The sequence below is a fragment of the Poecile atricapillus genome, chromosome 1, assembly GCF_030490865.1.
Source record: "Poecile atricapillus isolate bPoeAtr1 chromosome 1, bPoeAtr1.hap1, whole genome shotgun sequence".
Lineage (NCBI taxonomy): Eukaryota > Metazoa > Chordata > Aves > Passeriformes > Paridae > Poecile > Poecile atricapillus.
This window is the reverse complement of record NC_081249.1, coordinates 80,921,637-80,940,237: the sequence shown is the minus strand read 5'-3', so window position 1 is coordinate 80,940,237 and position 18,601 is coordinate 80,921,637. Positions and strand designations below refer to the sequence as shown.

Here is an 18,601-nt window from a genome sequence, read left to right as displayed (position 1 = left end):
CTGGGAGTTTTCATTCTAGTAACTATTGACATCTCTATAAAGCAAAAGGGGCGTGTGCTGCTCCTGAGTCACATTCCTGATTCATTCATGCTATTACACAGGGAATTCTGTGGTTAACCAGCTGCTTTGGAAACTCATCATATGACAACTCCCAAGGCTCAGATCCTTCTTTTGTAACACGGAACATAAAATCTCATTTGAATAGTAAAACAGAGTATTGAACATATTTGTGTGTATGACTGTCTGCATAAGTATATATTTCAGGGCTTTTCTCGTTCACTCTGAGGCTCTTCCTCAAGTTTCTCCCAATCCCTGTAGCTTTTCAGTAAAAATTAAAAAATATATATTGGTATCCTCAGAGATGTGTCCCTCCTCATGTATAGTATTTTTGTAGTACCATTCATGAGAAGAGTAGTAAATGAAATGACAAGGTTTCCCAAACAGCCAGGTAAAAAATGAAATGAAATGAAATGAAATGAAATGAAATAAAATAAAATAAAATAAAATAAAATAAAATAAAATAAAATAAAATAAAATAAAATAAAATAAAATAAAATAAAATAAAATAAAATAAAATAAAATAAAATAAACACATAGCATTTCTATGATAGAATCTGTTTTACAAGCCTAATATGGAAACCAGCAGAATCAGCTAATAAATAGTAATCATCAGACTATGGTTAAAAATATTTTTTGAAAAAGCAAATCCTTTCCCTTTTCCCTTCTTGCTTCAGGCTCCCCCATCACAGGCTCCCTGGGAGTGGGACTCAGGGATAATCCCCTGGGATACCTGAGGCGTAGAAGCCAACAGGATTAAAGCGCCTCGTGCTCCTCAGCATGGTCATGTGATGACCTCCTGATCCCAGCAAAGGCCTTGTTTCCCAGCAAGGTTCTCACTTCATTTGCCTATATGTTATTCCTGCCCTCACTAAGCACAAGGAAATCATTCACAAAGTTTTTAGTAAGAAACAAACCCAAGAAAACTACTCTTACTAACAGCAGTAGTAGCTGAAGGAAATAATGGATAATTCATGTGCGCTTTTCCCAGCAGTAAAACAGTTGTCCTCTTGCAAGGGGCAGCTTCAAAGAATGTCTAACTTTTAAATCTGCTCATGCAGCTCTGTCAGATCTGCTCAGGCTACTGTACGAGAAGAAAGAGGTGGGTGGTCTGGAGGCTGCCCAGTAACATATTGAGCAAAGAACGCAGATATGGTGTTTGCAAACTGCTTAATGGGAGAAAAACAGGAGTCAATGGTTTTTTCCCTGATCCAGAGACAGATGCTCAAAGTGCTTTCTGAAAATCTACTGGCAGATTGTCCGTGTTCCCCACAAAACTGTGGAGAAGACTGTCATGCAGACTTCTGTGTATCATCAACTGTGAAAACGCTAACAATTTTAGGAGAATAAAAACAATTTTCTTAAGAAAAGTATATTACTTCCCTCACATCCCTTTGCCATATGCTAATCTGAGAAACCCAGGTCGCACTGAAATGTAAAAATGCTAAGTCAAACAATTTGTTCTGGTTCTGCACTGTGTTCACACTTAATCTGACCACATTTTATTCTTGCTTCCTCTTAAAAAAAAAACAGTTTGCTAAAAAATTCTTTATTTTTTTCTTTTTAGGTTCATTGTTCTTCCTATTTAAGTGACCAGATTCTGCCACATCTTTTTTTAACTTTATTAAAGCATATAATCAAACTAGGAATTCTAAGAACTTACAATTGATTCTGTGTCCAAACTCTAATTTTACTTCCTCTCCAACTGCCAGGGGAGAGCAATCATGTGCTAGGCAGAAGACGAAAGCTTGTAATAAATGCCTGCATTTTGAAACTTGCAGGGGGTGGGGAGAAAGTCACTTGGCTTTCACCTAGAACATGTGATAATGAGATTAACCCTGAAGAGTATATTGTGTGCAAATGCATCTCATGTAGGAATGGGGAAGGACATTGGAGGGTGCGCTGTGGCAGAAGTCAGCGGTGAAGTGTTCCTGGTGGAGGGGAGGAATTCCTTTCACACGCAGGCCTTTGGAGGGGTCAGAGAGAACACTCCACGCACTGAAGCATAGCGCTGATGCTCTCCTGCTGCTCTGTCAGTATGCTGCGATTTGCCCTGGGTTTTCTGCTCGTCATCCTTCAGCCATCCACTGGGCAGTTCCCCAGAGTCTGTGCGAATGTGCAGAGTTTGCTGAGCAAGGAGTGCTGTCCCCCTTGGGATGGAGACGGGTCCACCTGTGGGGAGCTTTCTAGCAGAGGGTCCTGCCAGAACATCCTTCTCTCCCAGGCTCCACTGGGACCACAGTTCCCTTTTTCAGGAGTGGATGACAGAGAGGACTGGCCCTCTGTATTTTACAACCGGACGTGTAGATGTGAGGGCAACTTCATGGGATTCAGCTGTGGGGAGTGCAAATTTGGCTTCTCTGGGATCAACTGCACTGAAAGGCAAGTGAAAACAAGGAGAAACATCTTCCAGCTCACTGCTAGTGAGAAGAACAAGTTTCTTGCCTATCTTAACTTGGCGAAGAACATCCCTAGCCAGGACTATGTAATTGCTACTGGCACGTATACTCAGATGAATAATGGCTCCAACCCCATGTTCAGAGACATCAATGTGTATGATCTCTTTGTGTGGATGCATTATTATGCCTCTCGAGACACACTGTTAGGTGGGTCCAACGTGTGGAGGGACATTGATTTTGCCCATGAAGCCCCTGGTTTCCTGCCTTGGCATCGGGTCTTTCTGCTGATGTGGGAACGTCAGATCCAGAGGATAACGGGTGATGAGAACTTCACCATCCCCTACTGGGACTGGCGAGATGCAGAGGACTGCGAGGTCTGCAATGATGAGTATATGGGTGGCAGACATCCCAGCAACCCTAATTTACTCAGCCCAGCATCAATTTTCTCCTCGTGGCAGGTAAGAGCCAGCCAAGGAAAGGGGAAGGGAATGATCCCATCTGATTTTAAGCACTTCAGTGGGGGGCACAAGATGGGAGCTTAGACACTCTGCCTTCCCTTAGATATTCCTGGAGAGAAAGTAAGCAATACCAGACAGCAAATTGGATTTTATGTGGACCTAATCTTCACTTAGAACTGTTCATTTGTAACTGTTTCTCATTTCTTTCTGACTGTAAGGTTTAGGATGTTTAATTAAGAACATAAATTTAAAGTGGAAGGAGGAAAGTTATGCCTTTGTGTCCAAAAATGGCCTTCAGCAGCTTAAGCATTCTTGATTCTGGTGTGGTATTTAGGTCAGAAGAAGCAGGATTTATGCATATAAATTTCTAGCACACAATCATTGCAAAACAATTGGTGACTGAATGATGGAAATAAAAGCAAAGGCTTTTCAGGTGCTCTACCCCTCTCCCAGTGTATTCCTCCCTTCCACGAGTTAAAAACTATCAAATTAAACTAACCTGCTTTCAATATTGAGCAAACAGACAAACAAGTAAATCACGCCTTCAGAGAAGAGAAGCATTGTCTGTGTAATTCACATCAGCAGTTCAAAGAAATAGAGAAGAAATAATCTCTGTTGCTCAAAGGAACTGAGAGGCAAATGCAATAGTGATTCCTTCCAATTAAAAGCACTTCAAATGAACCCATAAAACACAGTGAAAGTACATTTATACAGAAGTGATAAGGTCTCATATAGCTGAGCTATAGTGTCCTGTTCTAACACTGAGAGCCCTTTTTTGTCTCTTGCTCATCACTGACACATTGTCTAAAATACAGTGACAAAGGTCTATTAGCTTCAATAGACACACTCCATCATGACAACAGCAGCAGTTGCTTCTGTCATTGAAGTCTATGATTGCCTATGTTTGTCTAAATCTATCTTCTGTTTATTTCTGTAGCAACAGCCCAAATGAAGGTTGGGCAGTTTTAGTGATTTAACAGAGAGACAAATTCAAGCAGCTCTGGGATATTCTGGCATATTACAAATCAGCACCCAATTTGGCTTGCTGGGCTACTTGTGCTGTATTTAGTTTTGATTTGTGCCCTCTGAATAATACAGGGTGTGTATACTTCTGTTATACACACATACAGGGTGTTTATACCTCTAAAAGCATTTGGAAATACAGAATAACAGAAGTCTTTAGGCTATTCTCTGGCATACCTTTTTCTCCTTCAGACAGGTACCATTTCAGGGATCATTCCCAGGAGAATGTTTGCATAGAGACACCCTGTCTATGAGACTAAAATTATTTTATTGACATAGACATGGATTATTTGATGTCACTTTACTTCTGTGCCTGGGAAATTTCCTGGACACATTTAATTTAGTGTTTGTATAGCCATAAAATAGATACAAACATGCGTTTTCATTCCATTTGCTAAGATTCTTCTTATTTCTAGAAGTTTTAATTTGGATCAACTCTACTAGCTTAATTAGATTGTACTGTCAGAAAGAAGTGGATCTTATGCTGTTCTACAGTGAACTGAGTAAATTGTTGTGTGAAAATGGTATATGTGGTTAAGTGGATTAAATTAAACCAGAATTTCACTAGTCATATGTGAAAAGTGGAGCTACCAACACAGTATTTTGGATGAGATAACCAAGGTAGGAGGAGACAGGAAATACACAGGAATCAGCAAGTTAGCAGAATTTTCTAAAAGACATGTAGTTGTCTGATAGTTGAGTTTAGTTGTTGTTGTTTTTTTTTTTTCAAAGGCTTTATTAATTGTGTCCAGATTCCTAAAATATTTTCATCTTGGTAGTAAATACCCAGAAAATTTATTAGTAGCAATTGATATATTTAAGAAACAGTCATGTTTATAATTTATAATTTCTTATTTAAAGTTATTTCCCACTAATACAGTCTTAAAACAAAGATATTTTTTTTTAATAGAAAAGGTTGCTCAAATATTTTTGTATAACTAAAGGGTGCAGAAATAAAAGTTATGCTATATTTAAAGCACATTCAGTGTCAGTGTACATAGGTAAGAGCACCTAACTAATTTGATGATGTTTTCCAGGTATTTTCTGGAAATGTTTATCACTTTTATTTTACAGCAACTTCTGGAAATGTTACAATTTCATCAAAATTTCCAAAATAAGTGTTAACTTTACCTTCAAATATTATCATTTCTCTCTAATATCTTCCATCTATGTATGGCTCTCCTGTCTTATCCTGAGAAAAAATGAAAGAGATTGAATAGATCTGCATTTTCAGTCATGAGTTTGGGGTAAAGATATTTTTTTATTAGCATTGAATCCAAATTTAAACAGTTGCTTAATAGGGAATAGCAGTCACTACAGTTCCTTTGAATAGCACAAAGTAAGAGATCAGACTATCACTCCAGAAAATCAAAAGGGAACAAATATAGCCTTAGCTTGAACTGGAAAACAGCCACAGATCTGCTGCAGAAAGCTCTGATTCTCTAAGCTCTGTAGCTAAACAGCATGAGTGAAAAAAGAAAAAAAAAAAAAGAAAAAAAAAAAAGAAGAGAAAACCCCCCAAAACAACAGGAGAATACAGAAATGTGAAGGAATTTGAAGGAATTCAGGCTTTTAGCAAGCATTCAAAATAAAAAGAGGGCAAGAGAAACCTGTGAATAGCACATCAATAATATGGTGTCTTTTTTAGAATTATAACTGTCTTTCCAAAGCATAACAAAACAATGCCTGTTATGTTAGGAAATGGTTTTATTTAAAAAAAGGTAAAGTGCCTATTTGCAGAACAGCATCCCTCTTTCTTTTTTTCTTTAATCCCAAAGAAAGGAGAAAATACTTTATTCAATTGAAGGGTTGCCATGGCAACATGGATACCCATGGATACATGCTGAAATTCTTGCTTTCACCTTACTTTTTCTTCAACATGCTGCTGTTACCACTTGACTGAGTGAACTATCCATCCACATTTTTCTCATATTTGTCATTTAAGTGACAATTCAGATTCCTGCCTCTTTTTTACCAGCAGGACTATCAGGAATCTTTTCTGGCTTTGTTTGTTTGCTTAGCTCATGTTTTAGGGTGGGTAGGAAGGGTTTTCTCATGTTTTCAGTTACTTGTTTGTGATGATTTAAGTGTTATACGCAGCATTAGGACTGCATGTGTCATACTAATGCTTTGGCAATTTTTGCAATTTCACGTCAACTTAACAGAAGACTATATGGGAATTGGAGATGTTCTATAACATTGTGAGAGAATTTTGTTTTGTTTTAGTGCTCTCTTCTACAATTATTCAAAATAATGGATTCGAAAAAAAAAAAAACCCACAAAAAAACCCCAGTTTAAAATGTATCTGCCCATAGAAAGAGGGTTGGACTAGCTGACCTTTAAAGGTCCCTTCCCACCAAAACTGTTCTATGACTCTAAATAGTAGGAGGTTATTTTTTTTCTCTCTTCTACACCAGGACTCATTTCAAGAAACAACTGAAGTCAATGGAGTTGTTAATGCATAAAAGCCTACTGCAAATTAAAAGCAGAATCCTTCTGCTGGCAGTTAACTTTTGAGTCTGGGAATCCCCACAGTGTGCTAGACATAAGATGAAGAAAATAAAGTTGGAGAATCTAAGTGCTATTTCAGTTTGCTGTTGTGGTAAGCAGGAAACACCACCAACTTCAGCTCCCTCTATTCTGTCTCTCCGAAGACTTGAGAGAAGCAATTGCATAACACAGAGAACTGGCTGCTCTCAGATGTGCTGGGGTAAGCCTGCTGCCAATTCTTTGTTGCAAGCATGGAAAATTTCCCTTAGCACTTCATTCCATATCACCCTGAAGAACCACTTACACAAAAGCGAAGCTGCTGTAAAAGAGAAACAAGTTACACAAATAGAAAATAGATAAAATGCTTCTGAACTAATAATGACAGTACTTTAGATCCATTACCTGAAAACATGACTTCATAAGAAATATGAATTCAGCTATTCAGACATAGTTATTTAATTCTAAGTACATTTTATCAGGGAGTTGTATTGCTAGCTGAATTGTCTGACAGCATTATTTGAAAAATTATTTTACATCTACCTTTAAAAACTGCAGGAAATTTTCAGAAATACAAACACCAGAAGCCAGCACTTCTTGATTCTTAAATCAGCCAGAGTCTTACATCCATCTGCTTCTGGACACCCAAGGAATTCACAAGCTTTATATTTTACTGCAACTTAATAGGTTGTGGTGCCAACTACGGGCTGGTACATTAAAAAGCAAGAGCTCAAATGGAGCAGCTATAAAGAAAGAATTTATGAAGGGTGTTCTCTAATGGTATGCTTACATGGATTATAAATTTGAAACATTTCCTGTTAGGAAGAGGTACCTCTTCACATGCCACCTCATGACCACAGCAGCAAGGTATCACGATCTGTGCAGAGCAGAAGCAGCCACTTGGGTATCCTCAGCCTCTGTGTCCCTGTCCATGGAATCTTGTGTGGGTGACAGTGGAGCTGGGTCCCTGGATGCTTGGCTCTCCTCTAATGTATAGCCATGCTTGCTCAGGAGTTATGTAAAGTAAAAGATGAAGAATTTACTTGTTTAGAGAAGTATAAATCAATAGCTAGGTTGATTGCATAAAAACTGGGGTTAGTTAATAATTAATCAGCAGAAGAGTCCTACCATCTCTCTCTAGACAGATGTGTCTGGGTGATTTCACAGTAGACATGGAGACAGCAGCAGTGATGGTACAGCTTGGAGACAGCCAGAGAGCAGGGACTCATGGCCTGTCAGACCAAGGGCTGCTAGTGAATACCTCATCAGTAATTGTTAACAGAATTTCCTACTCCAGCCCACTACCATTTAGAGGTGCATAATTTGGTATAGGTTGCCCTCCAGTTCTGGGCTGCTTTCAAGCAAAATGGTGAAACTCAGCCAGCTCTTACTGAAAGATGAGAAAATACCTTGAAGGCCCCAGATTTGTTTTAATGCTGCCAGTTCATGTTTGTCTCATCTGCTTTTAGCTTGAGTTTCACAGCTCCCCCAGTTTATGTATGTGCCATAAGGGGAAGAAAGACAATTAAGGACCTCACCCTTTTAGATGTTTCTTAGAATGCCTTCAAGGCTTTGCTTTGCTTATTTTCTCCCTATCTTTCAGTCCTCTTCATGTTTAACTTTTCCATTCCTGCAATATTCAGCAGAAAATGAAGAACCAGATATAAATATACACAATCTCTTAAAACCCTTTTAGTCTGCTACAGATACAGCAGCTTTCAAAGTATCGACTATGAAAACAAGGTGCCAAGGTATGGTTTGTATCTGGGAATTTCCTTGCATTTTCTCAGTTTGGATGCCACTTAATTAGGATTAAATTATGCCAGGCCCTAATGCAGCCAAAAAAAGAAAAAAATTAAACCTCTTTATAGCTGCTAAATGTTTTAAATCTAGTGTGAGAGCTGTGCTTTAATGACATTCCCAAGCAAGGTTGTGAGAGTAAGTGGACAAAGACAGAGAAAGACAATGAATCAGTGCAAAATCTCTTCTGGGTCCATAACAGGATGCAAGGCTCCAACTCAGGAGCCCAGACTTCACGTAGGACAAACAAAGGTGAGAGGAAGTGTCAAGGAAGGTCATGAAGTGCCTACATCACACCTCTCTGGCTGGCACACACCAGCAAGTCAGGTGGTTGCTCTGACTGTGTAGTCTGAAGTGCTTCTGCTCGGCTACTTAATCTGCATCACAACACTATGAAAATATGCTGGTAGAGCTTCTGAGGGGAGCTCAGTGGGCTCAGAGGAGAAGCAGTGGAAGGGTTCAGTTCTAATCCAGAGGTGTGGATTAGCCCTTTGAGTGGCTCTACTGCCCCAACAAACTGAGGAACCTGAGATCACTACGTGAGCACCTATTTCAATACCACAGGGAACCCTCTTTTCCCAAGTGTTTAGGTATATATTATCAGTGTTGAATGCCCTTGTGAGTACAGATCTAATAAACAAAAGTAACCCCAAGAAATCACTCACAAAATTTCCCATAGCTTTGAATTTAAAGACAGCAAGCAAAAGACTGAATATCACTGAAATCTTCTGTAACGCAGTTCCATTATTTTGGCACGGGGGCTGGTCTGTGCAAGCAGTTGCAAAGTAAAAGACAAAAGGCTTTCCCATTTTCCAAAGGTGTGAGACAGTAGCCTGTACAGTCTGTTTTCTAAGAAACACTCAGAAGATCTGTGTTCAATGTCTCAACTGCAGTATCTCACAGGGGGATGTTTTTTGCTGGGTGCTACAAGGTCCAGAAGCGATGCTGCATATTCTGGACTGCCATCTACTGGTATTTGCTCTGCTCACTACTTACATAAGCTTTTCCTCAGAGTATCTTCCTAACAATTTCCCTGGAACTGGTGAACTCACACAAGCAGGTGCAGCTGGAATTTGAAGATTTGTCCAAGCTGAACTGAGAAATTTGCTCAGGACTGTTATATAAGGGAATAAAATATCATGCTTTAAACCAACACATTTAGAGTAGAAAGTATTCCTGTTGAAGGAAAAGAAGGCAGTGATGTGACCCATTTTATGGATGCTTTATGCAGATCACATCCAGAAAGAACCATTTGACTGATCTATGTTCTATTATCACTTACACATCACATAACTGTTAAAATAGCAAATTAGAGTTTCAGGATAGACACATAATTAATATCACCTATTAAATTTTTCTGGAAAAGCATTCTGATTAATTTTATGAGCAGGCCTTAATTTTTAGTTCAGAAAAAGAAACAGCAAAAGATTACAAACAAGAGTTTTCATTCCTGGCACTTATGTTGTGGCATTTCTTGACCATGACTTTCCAAATGCCTTCTAGCTTCTGTCTCCTGTTTAGAATGAATTTGGCTAGTCAGACAGTTAATGAGGGCTACACTGAGACATAAATGGAAAAAACCATTAGCACTCTAAAAATTTATAAGCCTCATGACATTAACAATTACATTAAATCCCACTGAAATGGATAAACAGAACCAAGGGGAAAAGTTTCTTTATTTAGGGATATATTTAAGCTCATGCTTGAAGATTCCCTGTCTGAATATCTGAGAACTGGGTCTTGAACACAGCATGTGATTCCTCTTTAGGACACAATAGGAATATATCCCCAGGGTAGTGGGAAAACAGTGAAAGACAGGAGATGGCAGGATGGAGAACCCAGGAGATATGAGCCTAGATAAAGGCCATAGGAGAGATAAATAGAAAATCCACACTGAGCCAAGTGACAACTGAGAAACAGGTTGAGCTTCACCAGCCAAGACACATTTGCCTTCATCACTAATGCACTTTTAGGGACACAGAATGGTACATTTTTATAAACAAAAAAATTACTAGAGCTTCTCCTGAATCATCCACCTATTTTCCTTCAAATGGGAGTCAACTCAGTAAAACAAACCAATCATAAAAGCTATGTTTTGTGTTTATAACTGTGGGCCTCTCCCTGTCACTATCTCTCCTTTCTTGGCGGGGATTCTTAGAAGAGTCTCCTCAGAGACACACTCCTGACCTGAGTCACTCTTAGAGGTACAACCCTGACCCATTTGGTGAGCTTCTGGGGGAAATGTGCTGGTGCAATTCTCTGCTGGAAAACTACCTATAGCCTCCAAGGGCACTTCAGTAGTTTTAACAGAGATGGACAGATTGCAGCTTACAGACCAGTGCCAAAGGATAAATTGCTCTGATAAGCTTTCTTATATACCCCCAAAATAGATGAGAATAATTTTTTTCATGATATTCATATTCATAGAAAATTTATCATTTAACAACTCCAGATTCTTAAGGACTCTGTTATATCACCAGCTTCATCAAACATTATCTGTGAATTTGTCGTCAAATCCTTTACAAAAGGATTCATCTGATCTCCTTACATTCTTTCAAAAGTTAGTTCAGCAGCACATCAACTTGCCTTTGGCTCTGTCTTTAGATAGTTCAGAAGCACATCTGAGCCTCCAGGGTGTGATTCATCCCACCCTAATGCAGAAATAGAGCATTAAGTTGAACACTCTTAATTTTGCTTCCCTTGCTAACTGCAGTCCAGAGACAGTTTCTGCATTGATTTTTTTGCTCATTTTATTTCATCGACTAAGTCAATGGAGAGAGTTAGACACCCCTAGAGCTAAGTGCATCTCACCTACCAGACATCTGGTTTGGGAGAGCTGAATCACACTCAGGAGATGCCTCCCTCTCCCCTGACTCCAGAGGTCATCCTGAAGTGTTGCTTCAATCTCACAGTTTCTACATGGCTAGTATAGGTGAAATGAATCTTCCACCCACTTCCTTCAACAGAGGATCTCATGTTCTTCCATCTCATTCAAAGCAGAGATGATTGCTTTCACTCACCTTCTTGTTCATTGTTTTGGTCCCTGAAATAGAAATATACCTTAGGATAAAAGAAATTGAGGTTTCAGTGTTAGGTGTTTTCTCCCCTATGATGTCTCACTCACTAATTAGACCTATTCTTTCTCTACTCAACTTTCTCATTAACATTGATTACTTGCTAATGGCAGAGTCCTGAGTTATGTGTTTTAAAGGGGTCTCTGGTGGTTTGGAGTTTTACTTGTTTTGATGTTTTTTTCAAAAGGAAAGCAGAACAATAAATAGTTGAGTTTGATTCAGGGCCTCAATATTACCTTCTAGAACAACTTCTAGAAATTCTGAGCCACTGTTTTTCTGTTTCATTCTCATAGACCCGCCATTGACCTGCCTTGCTCTTCCAGGAATCTCAAATTGAACTGGCAGCTTCTGCAGATCATCTGAAAAATAATGACTTTTTATGTCACTGTAATTGGACTTTCTCTGTGAACCCGGAACACTTATAAAATTATGCTAGATGGATTCTGGCAGTATTTTACATCTCTATCCATCTCTCTAAGATCCTTTCACAATCTCCATCACTATGGTGTTTCAGTTGGTGATATAAGTTCATCTCCACAACATTTCTAGGAAGTACAGCAGCAAATTTTCCCATTTCATACATGTAGTATCATTAAGACATGGAGAAAGTAAGTGTCCATTTACCCTGATAAAGCAAACACAGATAATTTCATAATATTTTTTTTCATATTTCAAGTCAACATTTCCCATTCTTACTGTGTGGGGTAAAAAGAAAATCTGTGATTATGGCTTTGTTCAGTAGCCTGCTGAAGCCAAAAATCATCCATTTAGCAAATTCAGCAGCAGATTTAACTCTGTGTCCTGCTGCATTGGTGGGTAACACTGAATTTAGCCTCAGTGAGTTTTGAAGAACATGAATTATTTGATGTCTTAGTCCACATGGGTAATTTCAGATACAGATCAATGTATGACTCCAAAATGTGCACTGTATTAGTGGGCTGTTTTGTATGAAATAACCATCTTATATTAAAATTATACACATAAAATGTAAAAAATAATATATATTTTTGAAACAAACTTATTACACTGTACATTTTCTTTGTTCTTAAGAAAAAATTCATCAAAGTACCTCTTTTGTTTTATTTTTTTTTTTTGTAATTGCAACTCTTCTAACAGAAGATGTTTTATGCAGGTAATTTGCACTCGGTCTGAAGAGTACAACAGCCAGCAGGCTTTATGCAGTGCCACGAATGAAGGGCCTATAAGGAGAAATCCTGGGAACAATGATAAGTCAAGGACCCCAAGGCTCCCATCATCAGCTGATGTTGAATTTTGCCTTTCACTGACTCAGTATGAATCTGGACCCATGGATAAAATGGCCAATTACAGTTTCCGAAACACTTTGGAAGGTAACATGCTTTATTCTGTTACACCATTTCCATCTATAAATTGATTCTCTCTGGGGTTAGAGTCTTCAAACTCTGGGCAGTTTGAACTGATTTCATGAAGAATAACTGTCAAAGAAAGAAAAAGTTATGCAGAACCACATTAAAGGTATTTGATAACAAACTAGAAACTATAGACTAGATCAGACCCTAAGTCTGTTAGGAGATACTGTCTTCTGCTACAGTCAGGACCAAGCACTGCAAAAAAACACAGCACAGCAGAAAAGGAACACATCCAATAGTCTGCTTGTGCACAACCATACGTAATCATGAAACCATGGAAGTTACATGTTTGCCCTGGAATTCACTGTTTTCCAGGGATCAGGCTTGATTACAGGTGTGAAGGAGGATGTTGCCAGCTGGCACATTATGTCTACATCATTCCGCTGTGAACTCCATAGTAGAATTTTTCCCAAGCTCTAAAGAACATGGATTAAGTTACCTTTCAAAAATGACACTTAATATCATTTCCAAAATAATTTAGTTGTTTATGTTAGTTATCTAAGCTATTTAACTGTTTTGAATTTTCTTAATTGGCTAGTAAGCAAAAGTTCTTTACTAAAAGAAATTCTTAATTATCTGTCTACTAAACTCTTTTGAATCCTGTAAAATTGCTAGTAAGCGACAGCACATTGTACATTTATCACTGAATATATCTCTACAATTTCATATATCAGCTGAATCAAATGTGATCTACTTTTGATCTTCCAGAGTTTTGGGTTGCAAAGAACTGCATAAGGGCATAACAATATAAAATAGGAGTAGGAGTGGGAATAAGGAAAGAGTCATAAAGACAATAAGAGGGATGAAGCAACTCTTTTATGAAGACAGGCTCAGAGAGCTGGAGTTGTTCAGCCTGCAGAAGAGAAGGCTTCAGGGGAAACTTACTGGGGCATTCCAGTACATTTAGGGGGCTTATAAAAAGGGAGAGGGACTTTTCATATGGTCAGATGGTGAGAGAACAAGGGGCAACAGTTTTAAACTGAAAGAGTGAAAGCTTAGATGAGATATTAGGAAGAAATTCATCACTCAGAGGATGGTGTGGCACTGGCACATGTTGCCTGGGGAAGCTGCTCCATCCCTGAGAGTGTTAAAGGCCGGGTTGGTTTGGACCCTGATCAACCTGATCTAGTGAGTGGGATCCCTGCACGTGGCAGAGGGGGTTGGAACAAGGTCCCTTTAAGGTCCCTTCCAACCTTAACCATTCTATGATTCTAAGACAAAAAAAGTTTTAATATGTTTAGTCTTAGTCTTTATGTAGCATGTAATGCCTTAAAACTTTTTTGGGAAAAGTGGACTACTTTCTTTTTTGAAAATAGTCAGAAATTCAGAATTTGTCCGTTTCAGTCCAGAAAGAGCCCAGACAATAATTGTCTGCACCTCCAAACATACCTGTGCTTTCTGTCCTTGAAACCAGAAATACATAAAGTATTGTAAAGAAAAGGTGACATAACTGAGTTGAGGTTTGCCTACATTTTACTCCATAAAGTGTGTGAATAGATGCAAAGGGTGGAGTAGAAGGGGTAGAGAAAAAGGAATTGAAGTAAGCCAGTAATGAATTACTGAGGGTCTACCATCATGCTACTGGTATTGCAAGCAAAACCAAAAGCACAGTCTGTGGGAGTTTTTTTATTTTGTTTTTTAACCTGAGTTGTTTCAACACAACTTTACACCACAGGAACACAAACATTTCTGCCAACCAACTTATTTAGCTAACAAGATACTGAACTGCAACGTGAAGTCAAGAATTCATGGCTAACATTGAAAAAGACGGTGGAAAGTTTTTAAAGAAATTTTACTGAAAAAATTCCCTTATAATTGCATTAACTCCTTTATTAAAAATGGCTGGCTTTGTTTGTTGTGTAAAAATGCCAAACTTAGATTGGCAACTTGCATTTACTGTATCTGTGCCTACTCCTTGACTGCATTCTTACAAATCTGTTAACACTTCATAGTTCCTAACATTTCGTTCTTTTTCAAAGCAAAACATTTTTCAACCCTGCTTTACTTATTTGCACAATTTTGTAATAATACAGCTAAAGTCAAATTCTAATTTCTTTTAGATCCCAGGGAAATCCAAAGTAAGTGCATTGACCTTATTGGAATTACTCTAGGTTTAGGAAAGGTGATCAGAACTAAGCCAGTGACTGTAACTGAGCACTTCCTGATTTACACCAGTGTCAGATTTACACCTCAGTCTCAGTTCTGTAATGAAAAATACTTGTGATCACATAGAACATTCCCTTCTGTGAAAAACTTTATGCTTTCTCTTTCTTAAGGCTAAAACTTTTATCCTTCAAAGGGGCAAGTATCAGCATCATTATGACAAGAAGGCAGGCTGAAATTTCTATTTGAAACATAAAGTGCCACTGCAGGAACAGAAATTATGTCACTGAAGAATTTATATCACAACAGTCATAAACAGAAAAGGTCAATATTGTTCAATAAAACACTCCCATGAGGCTGTGCCCATGAATTGCCCTCTCACTCTGTGGCAGACCAGATTCTGCTACAAATGAAAAACAACAGGTTAAGAGCAGTTTACACTTTGCCCCTGGAAGCAATTATTTTAAATAGGATTTGTTGATTAGTGGTCCTAACTGGGGAACACTGCTGACTTCATTGGAAACTTCATGGATACAAGAGAACAGAAAATCAGCCTAGTTAAAAAGCATCTGAAAAGATCAGAAATGGATTAGCCGGCTGCAAATTAAGTAATTTAGCTTCTTTTTTTCTGTTTGGTTTCGGTGTGTGACACCTTGAATGCTACTTCCTAAGAATAAGAGACAGCTGAAAAATTTAGATTTTCTTTTTCATTATGAGCAGATTCCACAGTTGAAATTAGTTTATTCATGGCAACTTAAAATGAAAATCAGGACCTTCTAAGTTTTGCACAAAGTCACAGAAGAACATTAAAAAAATTCTAAAGCCCTCTATCACTTTCATTATTTATGAATTAACTCATGACAAATGTTATCAAACCAAACCATGTCAGAGCATTCCATTGTCTGTCACAATTATGTATTGTTATTGCTAATCTGTCATGAAATAATAGAATAAAGCATCAAATATTTCAAAATGTAATTTCATTTCAATAAGACATTTTCCCTTTTTTTTTTTATGAAAGGAGAAATTTTCATCTGGAAAACTTTTCTCAGTATTTTCACAGCAACCCATAAAGCTATAGAAAAAATGGTTTCTAAAAATGAAATTATCCAACAGAAAACTCTAATTGAAAAAGTTTCAGGCTACAGCCAACATTCCTCACCCATCTTGAACCTCCACCTCTAGGCAAATTTATGCTGCACACTGGGAAAATGTTGTCAAGTTGCAAAGATCCATTGCTAGAGAACTAGAAAGACTACTCAACACAGATCACTTTGAAACTCTAAAAAATAAATTCTAAGAAAAAATAGGTAGATGGTGACATGGTCTAAATTAGATAATCACAAACTTTCATTTACTCCAGTCACATAGGTCAAATTCTATAGATCTTGCAGCTAGCTCACTCTTGAGAGATTACAGTAATAACACCACCTGAGAAAGTATGTAAGATTTAACCCTGAAAAATTTCCTGTGAATTTGCCAATGGCATAAATACTGCACAAATATAAGCTAGAAGAACATCACTAACTTCAAACAGCTTCTAGAATATGGCCTTAAAATTCTTATATTCATCCTGTTTTAAAGTAAATGCATCTGTCTGACCTGAACTTCTCTAAACTGTGAAAATTTTATTAGAGAAAAAAATTATACTCAGGGAGAACGGGAAAAAATTGGACTCAGAGAATCATAGAATTGTTTAGACTGGAAAAGACATTTACGATCACTGAGTACATCCATAAATCAAACACTGTCATGTCCATCACTAAACCATAGAATCACAGAATCATTAAGATTGGAAAAGATGTCTAAGATCTCCAGGTCCAGCTCTTAATCCACCATTTTCACTATTAAACCATATTTCCAGGTACCATATCCAGATGTTTTGTAAACACTTCCAGGCATGTTGTTTCTACCACTTATCTGGACAGCCTGTTCCAATGCCCAGCCACGCTTTTAATGAAGAAATTTTTCCTAAATTCTCCTCTAAACTTCCTCTGTGGCAACTTCAGGTAGTTTCCTCTTCTGTTTCCTGTGAGAAGAGACTGACCCTCATCTTGCTGCAGCCTCCTTTCAAGTAGTTATAGAATGATAAGGTCTCCCTGACCTTCCTTTTCTCCAGGCTAAACACCCCCAGCTCCCTCAGCTGCTCCTCACAGGATTTGTGCCCCAGACCCTTCCCCAGCTCTGTTGCCCTTCTCTGGACACGCTCCAGCCCCTCAATGTCTTTCTTGCAGTGAGGGGCCCAGAACTGAACACAGGATCTGAGGTGAGGCCTCACCAGTGCCCAGTACAGGGGACAGTCCCTGCCCTGCTCCTGCTGGCCTCACCATTGCTGATCCAAGCCAGGGTGACACTGGCCCTCTTGGCCACCTGGGTGCTCTGCTGGATCATGTTCAGCCACTATCAACCAACAGGTCTTTTTCCAGTCCAGAGGAGGGTAACAAGGGGAGTGAAGGGTCTGAAGCACATCTTATGAGGAACTGCAGAGGGACCTGAGGTTGTTTAGCCTGAGGAAAAGCAGGCTCATGGGGGACCTTATCACTGTCTGAAAGGAGGCTGTAGCCAGGTGGGGGTTGGTCTCTTCTCCCCAGCAACTAGCAACTAACAGGATGCGAGGACATAGCTCCAAGCTGTGCCAGTAGAGGTTTAGGCTGGACATTAGGAGGAATATCTTCACAGAAAGTGGGATTAGACATTAGAATGGGCTGCCCAGGGAGGTGGTGGAGTCACATCACTGGAAGTGTTTAAGGAAAGACTGGACATGACATTTAGTGCCATGGTCAAGTGACATGAGATGTTTGGTCATAGGTTGGACTGGATAATCTCAAAGAATTGATTCTCATTGATTCTGCCCTCTAGAAGAATACTGCCCTCTAGAAGATCAACTATCCAGCTTAGTGTTTTCTGCAAATTGACTGGGCATGACAAGCCCCTCAGCATGCAACATACAAAACAGAATTTGACCTTTAAAGTACCAGCTGTCCTTACCACTGGCCTAGAAAGTCACACAAAACTAAAATTTATTTTGTAAGAAATACTGTTTTGCACTTCAGAAAACAAATTGCAAAACTGTTATGGATATCTAAATGATGCTAGGGATGCCAGAGATGCTAAGTAGTTCCCCAAGATAATTAAAGCAGATAGGATTGTTGGAATGGATCCTCCATTTCTGTAGCACTTTGCAGTGCTAATGCTCTCCAAGCTCTGCATACCTGCTGCTAAGTGTAGTTACAGCACTTCAGTCAGTGGCAAATGAGCAACTGAGGAAAACACTACCTGCTTTCAGTACATAAAGTTCTGCACTTGGCTGATTGTGCATGGACTTCTATGGTCTCTGTTAGCAGATTCTGTTAGCAAAATTCACAGTCAATATAATTAAGTACTCTATTAAAAGACATGCACCTGACCTAATTGCATGCTCAATGAGAACCGCCTATATACCATCCTAAAAGCTGTCAGGCAGCCTGAATTTATCCTTCTGGCTGAATTTGGCATCATTAGTTTCTATTATAATAAACTTTGGTCTAAATTCCCACTTGACTTAATTCGGCCTGGCTCAGTAAAGCTGCTTCAAATCCACTGAATCACTGTTGTTAATCAACAGTGTTATGAGCAGGAGAAGAATGAGTTTTATCAAGCCCTAAAACTGATTTTTCTCTTGTCTAAATCACTGGAAAAACTTCAGTTCAGTGATGTACGTCCTGGTAGCTATTTCTGATGCACCATGATCAAACAAGGGTTTATAAGGATGTCTCAAAATTACAGCTTCCTATACTGGCCAAGATGATTAAGTAGCTCACTGCAGTCTCCTC

At 38.7% G+C, this 18,601-nt stretch overlaps 1 protein-coding gene across 1 annotated transcript in view; it reads left to right on the top strand.

The window, feature by feature from the left end:
- Nucleotides 1-1,928: 1,928 nt before the first annotated feature.
- Nucleotides 1,929-18,601, top strand: part of TYR (tyrosinase) — a 42,841-nt gene continuing 26,168 nt past the window's right edge. The window contains exons 1-2 of the mRNA XM_058848790.1: nt 1,929-2,914; nt 12,431-12,647. Coding sequence (XP_058704773.1) covers nt 2,072-2,914; nt 12,431-12,647 — 1,060 coding nt within the window. The 5' untranslated portion in view covers nt 1,929-2,071. The remainder of the gene's footprint in view (nt 2,915-12,430; nt 12,648-18,601) is intronic.